Source organism: Gouania willdenowi, chromosome 9 (genome assembly GCF_900634775.1).
Source record: "Gouania willdenowi chromosome 9, fGouWil2.1, whole genome shotgun sequence".
Taxonomy (NCBI): Eukaryota; Metazoa; Chordata; class Actinopteri; order Blenniiformes; family Gobiesocidae; genus Gouania; species Gouania willdenowi.
In genome coordinates this window covers 2,167,999-2,181,996 of record NC_041052.1, presented here as the reverse complement: position 1 = coordinate 2,181,996, position 13,998 = coordinate 2,167,999, and the positions used below count along the sequence as shown (strand labels likewise).

Genomic DNA, 13,998 nt, shown 5'->3' with positions numbered 1-13,998 from the left:
GTGCATTATATTTGCAGTAGTTTTTAAGATGTAATGACAGTCCTAACTCAATTTTTTTTTTTTTTTTTTGAAATTTTTGAAAAAATATGCCATGCTATAGCCTTATTTTTGATTTCGGGTGATTTTTGATTTCTGTCATTTTTTTTGCCTTACTGCTTTTTTAGCCCTGTCTAGCTATGTGCATTATATTTGCAGTAGTTTTTAGGGTTTAATGATGGTCCGAACTCAATTTTTTTTTTCGGAAATTTTTTTGAAAAAAAATTTCATGCTATAGCCTTACTTTTGATTTCAGGTGATTTTTGATTTCTGTCATTTTTTGTGCCTTACTGCTTTTTTAGCGCTGTTTAAGTATGTGCATTATATTTGCAGTAGTTTTTAGGGTTTATTGATGGTCCTAACTCAAATTTTTTTTTTTTGGAAATATTTTGAAAAAAAATGCCATGCTATAGCCTTATTTTTGATTTCGAGTGATTTTTGATTTCTGTCATTTTTTGTGCCTTACTGCTTTTTTAGCCCTGTTTAAGTATGTGCATTATATTTGCAGTAGTTTTTAGGGTCTAATGATGGTCCGAACTCAATTTTTTTTTTCGGAAATTTTTTGGAAAAAAAATGCCATGCTATAGTATAGCCTTACTTTTGATTTCGGGTGATTTTTGATTTCTGTCATTTTTTGTGCCTTACTGCTTTTTTAGCGCTGTTTAAGTATGTGCATTATATTTGCAGTCGTTTTTAGGGTCTAATGATGGTCCGAACTCAATTTTTTTTTTCGGAAATTTTTTTGAAAAAAAAATGCCATGCTATAGTATAGCCTTACTTTTGATTTCGGGTGATTTTTGATTTCTGTCATTTTTTGTGCCTTACTGCTTTTTTAGCACTGTTTAAGTATGTGCATTATATTTGCAGTAGTTTTTAGGGTTTATTGATGGTCCTAACTCAATTTTTTTTGAAAAAAAATGCCTTGCTATAGCCTTGCTTTTGATTTCGGGTGATTTTTGATTTCTGTCATTTTTTGAGCCTTACTGCTTTTCCCCCCCTGTTTAAGTATGTGCATTATATTTGCAGTAGTTTTTAGGGTCTAATGATGGTCCGAACTCAATTTTTTTTTTGAAATTTTTTTTGAAAAAAAATGCCTTGCTATATATAGCCTTGCTTTTGATTTCGGGTGATTTTTGACTTCTGTCATTTTTTGTGCCTTACTGCTTTTTTTTTTAGCGCTGTTTAAGTATGTGCATTATATTTGCAGTAGTTTTTAGGGTTTAATGATGGTCCAAACTCAATTTTTTTTTTCGGAAATTTTTTTGAAAAAAAATGCCATGCTATAGCCTTACTTTTGATTTCGGGTGATTTTTGATTTCTGTCATTTTTTGTGCCTCACTGCTTTTTTAGCCATGTTTAAGTATGTGCATTATATTTGCAGTAGTTTTTAAGATGTAATGACAGTCCTAACTCAATTTTTTTTTTTTTTTTTTTTTTTTTTTAGAAATTTTTGAAAAAATATGCCATGCTATAGCCTTATTTTTGATTTCGGGTGATTTTTGATTTCTGTCATTTTTTTTGCCTTACTGCTTTTTTAGCCCTGTCTAGCTATGTGCATTATATTTGCAGTAGTTTTTAGGGTTTAATGATGGTCCGAACTCAATTTTTTTTTTCGGAAATTTTTTTGAAAAAAAATTTCATGCTATAGCCTTACTTTTGATTTCAGGTGATTTTTGATTTCTGTCATTTTTTGTGCCTTACTGCTTTTTTAGCGCTGTTTAAGTATGTGCATTATATTTGCAGTAGTTTTTAGGGTTTATTGATGGTCCTAACTCAAATTTTTTTTTTTTGGAAATATTTTGAAAAAAAATGCCATGCTATAGCCTTATTTTTGATTTCGAGTGATTTTTGATTTCTGTCATTTTTTGTGCCTTACTGCTTTTTTAGCCCTGTTTAAGTATGTGCATTATATTTGCAGTAGTTTTTAGGGTCTAATGATGGTCCGAACTCAATTTTTTTTTTCGGAAATTTTTTTGAAAAAAAATGCCATGCTATAGCCTTACTTTTGATTTCAGGTGATTTTTGATTTCTGTCATTTTTTGAGCCTTACTGCTTTTCCCCCCCTGTTTAAGTATGTGCATTATATTTGCAGTAGTTTTTAGGGTCTAATGATGGTCCGAACTCAATTTTTTTTTTTCGGAAATTTTTTGTAAAAAAATACCTTGCTATAGCCTTGCTTTTGATTTCGGGTGATTTTTGATTTCTGTCATTTTTTGTGCCTCACTGCTTTTTTAGCCATGTTTAAGTATGTGCATTATATTTGCAGTAGTTTTTAAGATGTAATGACAGTCCTAACTCAATTTTTTTTTTTTTTTTTTTAAATTTTTGAAAAAAAATGCCATGCTATAGCCTTATTTTTGATTTCGGGTGATTTTTGATTTCTGTCATTTTTTTGCCTTACTGCTTTTTTAGCCCTGTCTAACTATGTGCATTATATTTGCAGTAGTTTTTAGGTTTTAATGATGGTCCGAACTCAATTTTTTTTTCAGGAAATTTTTTTGAAAAAAAATTTCATGCATTAGCCTTACTTTTGATTTCAGGTGATTTTTGATTTCTGTCATTTTTTGTGCCTTACTACTTTTTTAGCGCTGTTTAAGTATGTGCATTATATTTGCAGTAGTTTTTAGGGTCTATTAATGGTCCTAACTCAAATTTTTTTTTTTTGGAAATATTTTGAAAAAAAATGCCATGCTATAGCCTTATTTTTGATTTCGAGTGATTTTTTATTTCTGTCATTTTTTGTGTCTTACTGCTTTTTTAGCGCTGTTTAAGTATGTGCATTATATTTGCAGTAGTTTTTAGGGTCTAATGATGGTCCGAACTCAATTTTTTTTTCCGGAAATTTTTTTGAAAAAAAATGCCTTGCTATAGCCTTGCTTTTGATTTGGGGTGATTTTTGATTTCTGTCATTTTTTGAGCCTTACTGCTTTTTTAGCCCTGTTTAAGTATGTGCATTATATTTGCAGTAGTTTTTAGGGTCTAATGATGGTCCGAACTCAATTTTTTTTTTGAAATTTTTTTTGAAAAAAAATGCCTTGCTATATATAGCCTTGCTTTTGATTTCGGGTGATTTTTGACTTCTGTCATTTTTTGTGCCTTACTGCTTTTTTTTTAGCGCTGTTTAAGTATGTGCATTATATTTGCAGTATTTTTAAGGGTTTAATGATGGTCCAAACTCAATTTTTTTTTTCGGAAATTTTTTTGAAAAAAAATGCCATGATATAGCCTTACTTTTGATTTCGGGTGATTTTTGATTTCTGTCATTTTTTGTGCCTCACTGCTTTTTTAGCCATGTTTAAGTATGTGCATTATATTTGCAGTAGTTTTTAAGATGTAATGACAGTCCTAACTCAATTTTTTTTTTTTTTTTTTTAAATTTTTGAAAAAATATGCCATGCGATAGCCTTATTTTTGATTTCAGGTGATTTTTGATTTCTGTCATTTTTTGAGCCTTACTGCTTTTCCCCCCCTGTTTAAGTATGTGCATTATATTTGCAGTAGTTTTTAGGGTCTATTGATGGTCCGAACTCAATTTTTTTTTTCGGAAATTTTTTGGAAAAAAAATGCCATGCTATAGCCTTGCTTTTGATTTCGGGTGATTTTTGATTTCTGTCATTTTTTGTGCCTTACTGCTTTTTTAGCGCTGTTTAAGTATGTGCATTATATTTGCAGTAGTTTTTAGGGTCTAATGATGGTCCTAACTCAATTTTTTTTTTTTTGAAATTTTTGAGAAAAAATGCCTTGCTATAGCCTTACTTTTGATTTCGGGTGATTTTTGATTTCTGTCATTTTTTGTGCCTCACTGCTTTTTTAGCCATGTTTAAGTATGTGCATTATATTTGCAGTAGTTTTTAAGATGTAATGACAGTCCTAACTCAATTTTTTTTTTTTTTTTTTGAAATTTTTGAAAAAATATGCCATGCGATAGCCTTATTTTTGATTTCAGGTGATTTTTGATTTCTGTCATTTTTTGAGCCTTACTGCTTTTCCCCCCCTGTTTAAGTATGTGCATTATATTTGCAGTAGTTTTTAGGGTCTATTGATGGTCCGAACTCAATTTTTTTTTTCGGAAATTTTTTGGAAAAAAAATGCCATGCTATAGCCTTGCTTTTGATTTCGGGTGATTTTTGATTTCTGTCATTTTTTGTGCCTCACTGCTTTTTTAGCCATGTTTAAGTATGTGCATTATATTTGCAGTAGTTTTTAGGGTTTAATGATGGTCCGAACTCAATTTTTTTTTCCGGAAATTTTTTTGAAAAAAAATTTCATGCTATAGCCTTACTTTTGATTTCAGGTGATTTTTGATTTCTGTCATTTTTTGTGCCTTACTGCTTTTTCCCCCATGTTTAAGTATGTGCATTATATTTGCAGTAGTTTTTAGGATGTAATGATGGTCCTAACTCAATTTTTTTTTTTGGAAATTTTTTTGAGAAAAAATGCCTTGCTATAGCCTTATTTTTGATTTCGAGTGATTTTTGATTTCTGTCATTTTTTGTGCCTTACTGCTTTTTTAGCCATGTTTAAGTATGTGCATTATATTTGCAGTAGTTTTTTTAAATGTAATGATGGTCCTAACTCAATTTTTTTTTTTTTCAATTTTTGAAAAAATATTTCTTGCTATAGTGTTACTTTTGATTTCGGGTGATTTTTTATTTCTGTCATTTTTTGTGCCTTACTGCTTTTTTAGCACTGTTTAACTATGTGCATTATATTTGCAGTAGTTTTTTAAATGTAATGATGGTCCTAACTCAATTTTTTTTTTTTTTCAATTTTTGAAAAATTATGTCATGCTATAGCCTTACTTTTGATTTCGGGTGATTTTTGATTTCTGTCATTTTTTGTGCCTTACTGCTTTTTCCCCCCTGTTTAAGTGTGTGCATTATATTTGCAGGAGTTTTTAGGATGTAATGATGGTCCTAACTCAATTTTTTTTTTTGGAAATTTTTTTGAGAAAAAATACCTTGCTATAGCCTTATTTTTGATTTCGAGTGATTTTTGATTTCTGTCATTTTTTGTGCCTTACTGCTTTTTTAGCCATGTTTAAGTATGTGCATTGTGTTTGCAGTAGTTTTTAGGGTCTATTGATGGCCCTAACTCAAATTATTTTTTTTTTGGAAATTTTTTGTAAAAAAATACCTTGCTATAGCCTTATTTTTGATTTCGAGTGATTTTTGATTTCTGTCATTTTTTGTGCCTCACTGCTTTTTTAGCCATGTTTAAGTATGTGCATTATATTTGCAGTAGTTTTTAAAATGTAATGACAGTCCTAACTCAATTTTTTTTTTTTTTTTTTGAAATTTTTTAAAAAATATGCCATGCTATAGCCTTATTTTTGATTTCTGGTGATTTTTGATTTCTGTCATTTTTTTTGCCTTACTGCTTTTTTAGCCCTGTCTAGCTGTGTGCATTATATTTGCAGTAGTTTTTAGGGTCTAATGATGGTCCGAACTCAATTTTTTTTTTGGAATGTTTTTTGAAAAAAAATGCCTTGCTATAGCCTTGCTTTTGATTTTGGGTGATTTTTGATTTCTGTCATTTTTTGTGCCTTACTGCTTTTTTAGCGCTGTTTAAGTATGTGCATTATATTTGCAGTAGTTTTTAGGGTTTAATGATGGTCCAAACTCAATTTTTTTTTTCGTTAATTTTTTTGAAAAAAAATGCCATGCTATAGCCTTACTTTTGATTTCGGGTGATTTTTGATTTCTGTCATTTTTTGTGCCTTACTGCTTTTTTAGCGCTGTTTAAGTATGTGCATTATATTTGCAGTAGTTTTTAGGGTCTATTGATGGTCCTAACTCAAATTTTTTTTTTTTGGAAATGTTTTGAAAAAAAATGCCATGCTCTAGCCTTATTTTTGATTTCGAGTGATTTTTTATTTCTGTCATTTTTTGTGCCTTACTGCTTTTTTAGCGCTGTTTAAGTATGTGCATTATATTTGCAGTAGTTTTTAGGGTCTAATGATGGTCCGAACTCAATTTTTTTTTTCGGAAATTTTTTTGAAAAAAAATGCCATGCTATAGCCTTATTTTTGATTTCGAGTGATTTTTGATTTCTGTCATTTTTTGTGCCTCACTGCTTTTTTAGCCATGTTTAAGTATGTGCATTATATTTGCAGTAGTTTTTAAGATGTAATGACAGTCCTAACTCAATTTTTTTTTTTTTTTTTTGAAATTTTTGAAAAAATATGCCATGCTATAGCCTTATTTTTGATTTCGGGTGATTTTTGATTTCTGTCATTTTTTTTTGCCTTACTGCTTTTTTAGCCCTGTCTAGCTATGTGCATTATATTTGCAGTAGTTTTTAGGGTCTAATGATGGTCCGAACTCAATTTTTTTTTTCGGAAATTTTTTGGAAAAAAAATGCCATGCTATAGCCTTGCTTTTGATTTCGGGTGATTTTTGATTTCTGTCATTTTTTGTGCCTCACTGCTTTTTTAGCCATGTTTAAGTATGTGCATTATATTTGCAGTAGTTTTTAAGATGTAATGACAGTCCTAACTCAATTTTTTTTTTTTGAAATTTTTGAAAAAAAATGCCATGCTATAGCCTTATTTTTGATTTCGGGTGATTTTTGATTTCTGTCATTTTTTTTTGCCTTACTGCTTTTTTAGCCCTGTCTAGCTATGTGCATTATATTTGCAGTAGTTTTTAGGGTCTAATGATGGTCCGAACTCAATTTTTTTTTTCGGAAATTTTTTGGAAAAAAAATGCCATGCTATAGCCTTGCTTTTGATTTCGGGTGATTTTTGATTTCTGTCATTTTTTGTGCCTCACTGCTTTTTTAGCCATGTTTAAGTATGTGCATTATATTTGCAGTAGTTTTTAAGATGTAATGACAGTCCTAACTCAATTTTTTTTTTTTTGAAATTTTTGAAAAAAAATGCCATGCTATAGCCTTATTTTTGATTTCGGGTGATTTTTGATTTCTGTCATTTTTTTTGCCTTACTGCTTTTTTAGCCCTGTCTAGCTATGTGCATTATATTTGCAGTAGTTTTTAGGGTTTAATGATGGTCCGAACTCAATTTTTTTTTTCGGAAATTTTTTTAGAAAAAAAATTTCATGCTATAGCCTTACTTTTGATTTCAGGTGATTTTTGATTTCTGTCATTTTTTGTGCCTTACTGCTTTTTTAGCGCTGTTTAAGTATGTGCATTATATTTGCAGTAGTTTTTAGGGTCTATTGATGGTCCTAACTCAAATTTTTTTTTTTTGGAAATATTTTGAAAAAAAATGCCATGCTATAGCCTTATTTTTGATTTCGAGTGATTTTTTATTTCTGTCATTTTTTGTGCCTTACTGCTTTTTTAGCGCTGTTTAAGTATGTGCATTATATTTGCAGTAGTTTTTAGGGTCTAATGATGGTCCGAACTCAATTTTTTTTTTCGGAAATTTTTTTGAAAAAAAATGCCATGCTATAGCCTTACTTTTGATTTCGGGTGATTTTTGATATCTGTCATTTTTTGTGCCTTACTTCTTTTTCCCATCTGTTTAAGTATGTGCATTGTGTTTGCAGTAGTTTTTAGGGTCTATTGATGGCCCTAACTCAAATTTTTTTTTTTTGGAATTTTTTTGAAAAAAAATACCTTGCTATAGCCTTACTTCTGATTTCGAGTGATTTTTGATTTCTGTCATTTTTTGTGCCTCACTGCTTTTTTAGCCATGTTTAAGTATGTGCATTATATTTGCAGTAGTTTTTAAGATGTAATGACAGTCGTAACTCAATTTTTTTTTTTTTTTTTTGAAATTTTTGAAAAAATATGCCATGCATATTTATTTATTTTTGATTTCGGGTGATTTTTGATTTCTGTCATTTTTTGTGCCTTACTGCTTTTTCCCCCCTGTTTAAGTATGTGCATTATATTTGCTGTAGTTTTTAGGATGTAATGATGGTCCTAACTCAATTTTTTTTTTTGGAAATTTTTTTGAGAAAAAATGCCTTGCTATAGCCTTATTTTTGATTTCGGGTGATTTTTGATTTCTGTCATTTTTTGTGCCTTACTGCTTTTTTAGTGCTGTTTAAGTATGAGCATTATATTTGCAGTAGTTTTTAGGGTCTAATGATGGTCCTAACTCAATTTATTTTTTTTTGAAATTTTTGAAAAAATATTTCTTGCTATAGTGTTACTTTTGATTTCGGGTGATTTTTTATTTCTGTCATTTTTTGTGCCTTACTGCTTTTTTAGCACTGTTTAAGTATGTGCATTATATTTGCAGTAGTTTTTTAAATGTAATGATGGTCCTAACTCAATTTTTTTTTTTTTTCAATTTTTGAAAAATTATGTCATGCTATAGCCTTACTTTTGATTTCGGGTGATTTTTGATTTCTGTCATTTTTTGTGCCTTACTGCTTTTTTAGCCCTCTTTAAGTTTGTGCATTATATTTGCAGTAGTTTTTAGGGTCTATTGATGGTCCTAACTAAAAATGTTTTATTTTATTTTATGCCTTACTATAACTTTACTTCTGTTGTTGAAATGCCATTTTTTGTGCCTTAACGCATTTTTTGCCCGCTCTAAGTATGTGCATTATATTTACAGTAGTTTTTAGGGTCTGTTGATGGTCTTAAGTAATGTATTTTTTTTTCAAAATTTTTTGATTTTTTGCCTTCCTATAGCCTTACCTGCAAAGTTGGGTGAATTTTTGATTTTTGCCATTTTTTGTGCCTTACTGCATTTTTAGCCCGTTTTAAGTATGTGCATTATATTTACAGTAGTGTAGGGTCTAATGATGGACTTCACTTAAATTTCTATTTTTTTTTATTTCCTGCCTTACTTTTGTTCTGTGGTATTTTAAATGTTTTCAACATTTTTCTGCCTTACTATGACCTTCCCTCCATTTTGGGTTGTTTGAAATATTTCCACCAATTTTCATGGCTAAAAATAGCCTTACCTCCGTTTTTTGGAGTTTGAAATATTTTCACCATTTTCATGCCTTTCTATAGCCTTTCCTCCATTTCGAGGTGTTTGCAATTTTTTTTGCCCATTTTTATGCCTTAATATAAGCGAATTTAATTTTTTCAAAATTATGTTATGCCCTACCTCCTTTTTGGGGCGTTTGAAAAATTTTCCCTAATTTTTATGCCTTACTTCTGTTTTGAGGCAATTTAAATTTTTTCGTTTTTTTATCCCTTCCTATAACCTTACCGCCGTTGTAGGGCGTTTTACATTTTTTCGCCCGTTTTCATGCCTTACTATCACCTTACCTCTGTTTTTTGTTGTCATCATCCATTTTCAGACTCGCTACTATACTCGCTACTCGCCTCACTTCAAAAATGTGGGTGTTTTTCATATTAGCCTAACCAAAGACACACAACAAAAGAAACTAATTATTAATGACACCAAAAACAACATCAAAATTACTTAAAATTATACAAGACACCAACAACTACAAAATTACTACAATAATAATCACAAAATGACAACGACATTAAAGGACAACATAATTGTACTCATGACTCAAAAAAAAAAAAAAACTAACAAAAATGCAGAGAATAACAAGAAAATATACAAATAGAACAAAAAAACAATATCATTAGAAAAGACAAACATGGGTACATAGTGTGTTGTATGAATGAGACAGACTTCCTTTATTGTCATTTAAACTTTACAGTATAGATATAAACAGACCTTTGTTGCATTGGTTCGTATAGCAGGATAAAAACAAAATAAACAGGAGCAAGTACTTAAGGTAAGTAGTTTTTTTTTTTTTAAAGAGGGATACGGTGCAGATAAATTGAGATTTATCAGACATTTTACAGCCAATAACATGATCATTCCTTAAACTTAAACTACTGTTCTCTCTTTCTTCTGCACGTTCAACACGTTCTTATTTTGATTCACTTGGAACGACTGAATCAACCATTGAAGAACTTTTCATCTCTTTATCTTCACTGATGTGTTTTGCTCTGCTTTGGATGTTGATTATTTTCCTAAACTTGTTTTGTTCCCATGATGTTGGTTTAATGTTGGTGGATGTTGGTTGATGTCTAAAGGTAAATGGACTTCTCTGTACTTTAAACATGATAAAGGTCTATTATGGCTTCATACACATGCCCAACATGCTTTTTTCATTGATTCCATCAATCGTTAGTTAGAAGGTGATTTGCTCCTTTCTTACTGCAGGGGGAGCACAAACACCTCGCTACTATTTGATGATGCGTTCCAACTTTGATGATAAATTTGACGCAACACTGAGCTGGAGAAGCTACGCCTCCAGGAAGCTCCCTGCATTGACATGTAAACAGACACGCCCACAAAGGTGAGCATTTCAGCGTCCTTCGCGCAGTGCTATGTATGTATTTTCTACAGTCTATGTATGTACCTGTGAATGCCCCGCCCCCACGCTCTGTGTCATGTTTATAAAGCAGCATGAGCTCAGCTACGGAGTGGGTGGGAGGAGGGCGGGCCATCCTCTGGCCCTAGTCGCCGTGCGGGGAGGAGGAAGTCATTGACCCGTCTATAGACACGCCCACTCATGAATATGCATAAGTAGGCCGCAAATCAGCCTGTTCGTGCAAAGTTGATCAGAAAGTGACTTTTCAGAGGCTAAAACTCTGGAAAACAGGCGAGTTTGGTAAAATAAACCATCAAATACTATGTTTTTAGGGTTCTTAGAACAAATGGAGATGATGGTTGAACAATAGCATGATATGGACATTTAAATCACAATAAAACACCAGAACATAAACAAGCTAAATATTACATTTAACATGATTTGGGTCCATGATAAGAATTTTCACTGCATGATATAACATAAAATGTTCATCATCAGGCTGGGTTTGTATGAATATTATGCTGGAAATAAAACTAGAAATACTTTTAAATCTTCTTATACAAGACAATTTATATTATGGAACAAGAAATAATTACAAAATGAGGGAAAAAAAAACACTTTTAGGTTCAATGTTTGTAATATAATTTTGTAAAACAAATACAGCAAATACATCTATCTTATGCATACGCAATAGATTGAACAGCCACAATGTCCTGTGTGTTTGTCACCTGTGTGGAAACAAGAGAGAAATTTACACTACACCAGGGGTTCTCAACCTTGGGGTCAGGATCCCATTTGGGGTCACGAGACACTAGGAGGGGGTCGCCAAATGCCTTGAAGAAACAGAGAATTTTTGTTGAACAATTTTCCCCTCATTTTAATCCTTTTTCTGTAACTACACCAAACAAATATTTTAACCTATTTTGATCACTTTCTTGCCATATTTTGTTTCTTTTAATGCCTTTTTTCTACATTACTCCCTACACTTCACCATCAAATTTCAATGCCTTTTCTGCACTTTTTTTTCTTCTACTTTTAACACATTTTTGGCACTTTTAAACCCTTTCCACCACTTTTCCACCTAATGTCATATGTTGACCCATTATTGTCACTTTTAACCTCTTTTCACCATATTTCATGCTTCATTGTCCCTTGTAACAGTCCAACTTCTGTCTCCTCAGAGAATTCTGGGTAATTGTCCTTTTTTGTTTCAACTCAAAGTGCATTTTATGACCTCAGTTTGACCTGACAGGAGGAACAACATGTCCTCATCTTTCTGACCCTAGGTCAGGGTTGTCCTCCTCAGAGTCCAGATGTGACCTCTACATCCAGATGTTGTGGACGTTGGACCTGGCTGTAGCGTGGAGGTCTTTCCCAGCTCCACCTGCAGTCTGGAGCCTCTGAGCTGTCCTGGCTGTAGAGGGGAGGAGCCACAGTTACCATGACGTCCACCCCATCCACTGACACCACTACCTCAGCAGGATCATCAGGACTGCTGAGCCAGCGTTCCTGAGACTCCTCGTAGGATGGAGGAAAGCTGCTCGGTCTGTAGCGAGAACAATAAAACAAGACAAGAACATGAGGAGGAATTTTCCTCCTTTGCTCTGAGTAAACGTGTCATGCAAACACATTTTGAACTAATTTTGTGATTTTAGTTTTTGTTATTTATATATTATTTTCTGTAATTATGTGTGTCTTCTGGAGTCATTTCATGTGTTTCTGCTGTTGGTTTTTAGCAATTTTTTTTGTTGCTTTATGTGTTTTGTTGTCAGTTTTTTTTTTAAATCTATTTTTCTACATTTAATTTTTTTTTAAATTTGTTTACATTTTATATATTTTCCAGTGATTTTATGTTTCTTGAGTCAATTGTTTTTCTACTGTTGTTGTTGTTTTTTTTTTGTTTTTTTTTTTGTGTGTTGTTTTTTTTTTTGGTAAATTTTTTATGTTTTTTTTTTGGAATTTTATGTGTTTTTAGGGTCATTTAGTGAATCTATTTTCCTGCTGTTTGGTGCATTGAATAATTTTGTAATGTCATATATTTTTATGTGTTTTTTGGAGCCATTGTGTGTATTTCTGTTGTTTGTTTTATGCATTTTTTGAACAGTTTTCTTGTGAATTTTCACATTTTTCTGTACATTTAAGTGTTTTTAGGGTCATTTTGTGGATCTGTTTTCCTGCTGTTTTGTGCATTTAATTTTTTTATTTTTTCTGGAATTTTACTTGGCTTCTGGAATCATTTTGTGTATTTATGCTCTTGTTTTTTTTTTACTGTTTTGTTTTGTCCATTTTTATATCTTTCTGTATTTTTGTGTTTTTCTATTTAGCGTCATTTTGTGTAACTTTTTCCTGCAGTTTTGCATGTTTTGTTGTCATTTTATGTATTAATTGTGTGTTTGTAATTTTTACCTTTCAACAGTGAAAACCTGCAGGTTGTGCTCCTGTCTTCCTCTCTGGTACATCTTGCTCTTCATATTGTGGCAGAGGTTCCAGAAAACACCGATTAACATGGACAGGAAGCCGCCGATGACAAAAACATAAACGGGAATAACGAGAAAAGTGAAGTCGTTCTGCAGGGTCACCAGATACGCCCCCAGGCAGATCACCACGAAGCCCAGAACGGGCAGAACCAAACGGGTCAGGGAGCACAACTGGCTGCTCACAACCATCATCGCACAAAAACCACGTGTTGGTCACCCTTCTTCTTGTTCTTCTCCTCTTCCTCAATGGAAGTCACACTATCAACTAAAGCTACTTTCAGGCTGAAGGGAAACTATTCTGTCTGTCCCCGTGCGATCTTTTTGCTTTTGAACACATGAGGAGGTGTGTCAGGTAGGCTCTTCCTCTAGGGTTGTTCATTAACCCGGTGGGTTATTAATGTGGGGTCAGAGGGATGAGCAAAAACTGCCGCTGACGAAAATCACAAGATCACAACAGGAAAGCATAAATAAGAAAGGTTAAAGGTTTATGGTTAATGTTCAAATATTAGTGAAAAAGGGAAGCTTTGGATGGAAAAGCATGTGTGAAATGGAGTGAAAAGGTTAGATTCAGGTCAGACTGACAGCATTCAATCACATGTTCATTATTTAGTTTGAAATAAATTAGCAGAGCAGCTTCGTTAGCATTTTCATTTTCCCTCAAACAGTAACTAAACCCCAGAAACTCTTTTTAAATGTGTTGTATTGTATGGTAACTATGTCAGTGTCGCTGCCCTCTTTGGGTGGAAACCAGGCTATTACAATCTTATTTTCCTATTTGCTGAGAATGGAGGTTTGTGACGTTTTGGAGGCTCCTTGCGTCACAACTGGCCCCGCCCCTTTATTAAAAACTATCACTTGTGGACTCTACAATCTGTGGGAGTAGATTGGACTTTACACAGAAAGACAATGAGTCTGTTTATGTCCTGATTTTCCTCCTTTCCAACCAAACACGCCAAACTCCAGATTTTCTTCTGTTTTATCAGATTATCCTCAAAAATGTTGTAAATTTGTCCTGATAATCTGCTCTGAAAAGTGGAGATGTTGACAACTGTGAATATTAAATTTGTGATATATTTATGAGCTAAACTCCTTGTGTGTGTGAGGAAAGACGACGACTCCCGATTTATGACCCCGTGATTTGTGACGTGGAATGGAATGTAGCCAATCAGAAAGAAGCTGACTAAGGCCCTGTTTACACAAGAACGTTTTCAAGTGA

At 32.4% G+C, this 13,998-nt stretch overlaps 1 protein-coding gene across 1 annotated transcript; it reads right to left on the bottom strand.

Moving 5' to 3' along the window:
• Positions 1-11,323: 11,323 nt before the first annotated feature.
• Positions 11,324-13,122, bottom strand: LOC114469930 (transmembrane protein 252-like). Its single transcript, XM_028457835.1, has 2 exons — positions 12,712-13,122; positions 11,324-11,851 (listed from the first exon to the last, which is right to left on the bottom strand). Exons 1-2 carry the CDS (start codon positions 12,972-12,974, stop codon positions 11,608-11,610), a joined length of 507 nt encoding a protein of 168 aa, XP_028313636.1. The 5' UTR covers positions 12,975-13,122; the 3' UTR covers positions 11,324-11,607.
• Between the last annotated feature and the right edge of the window lie 876 nt (positions 13,123-13,998).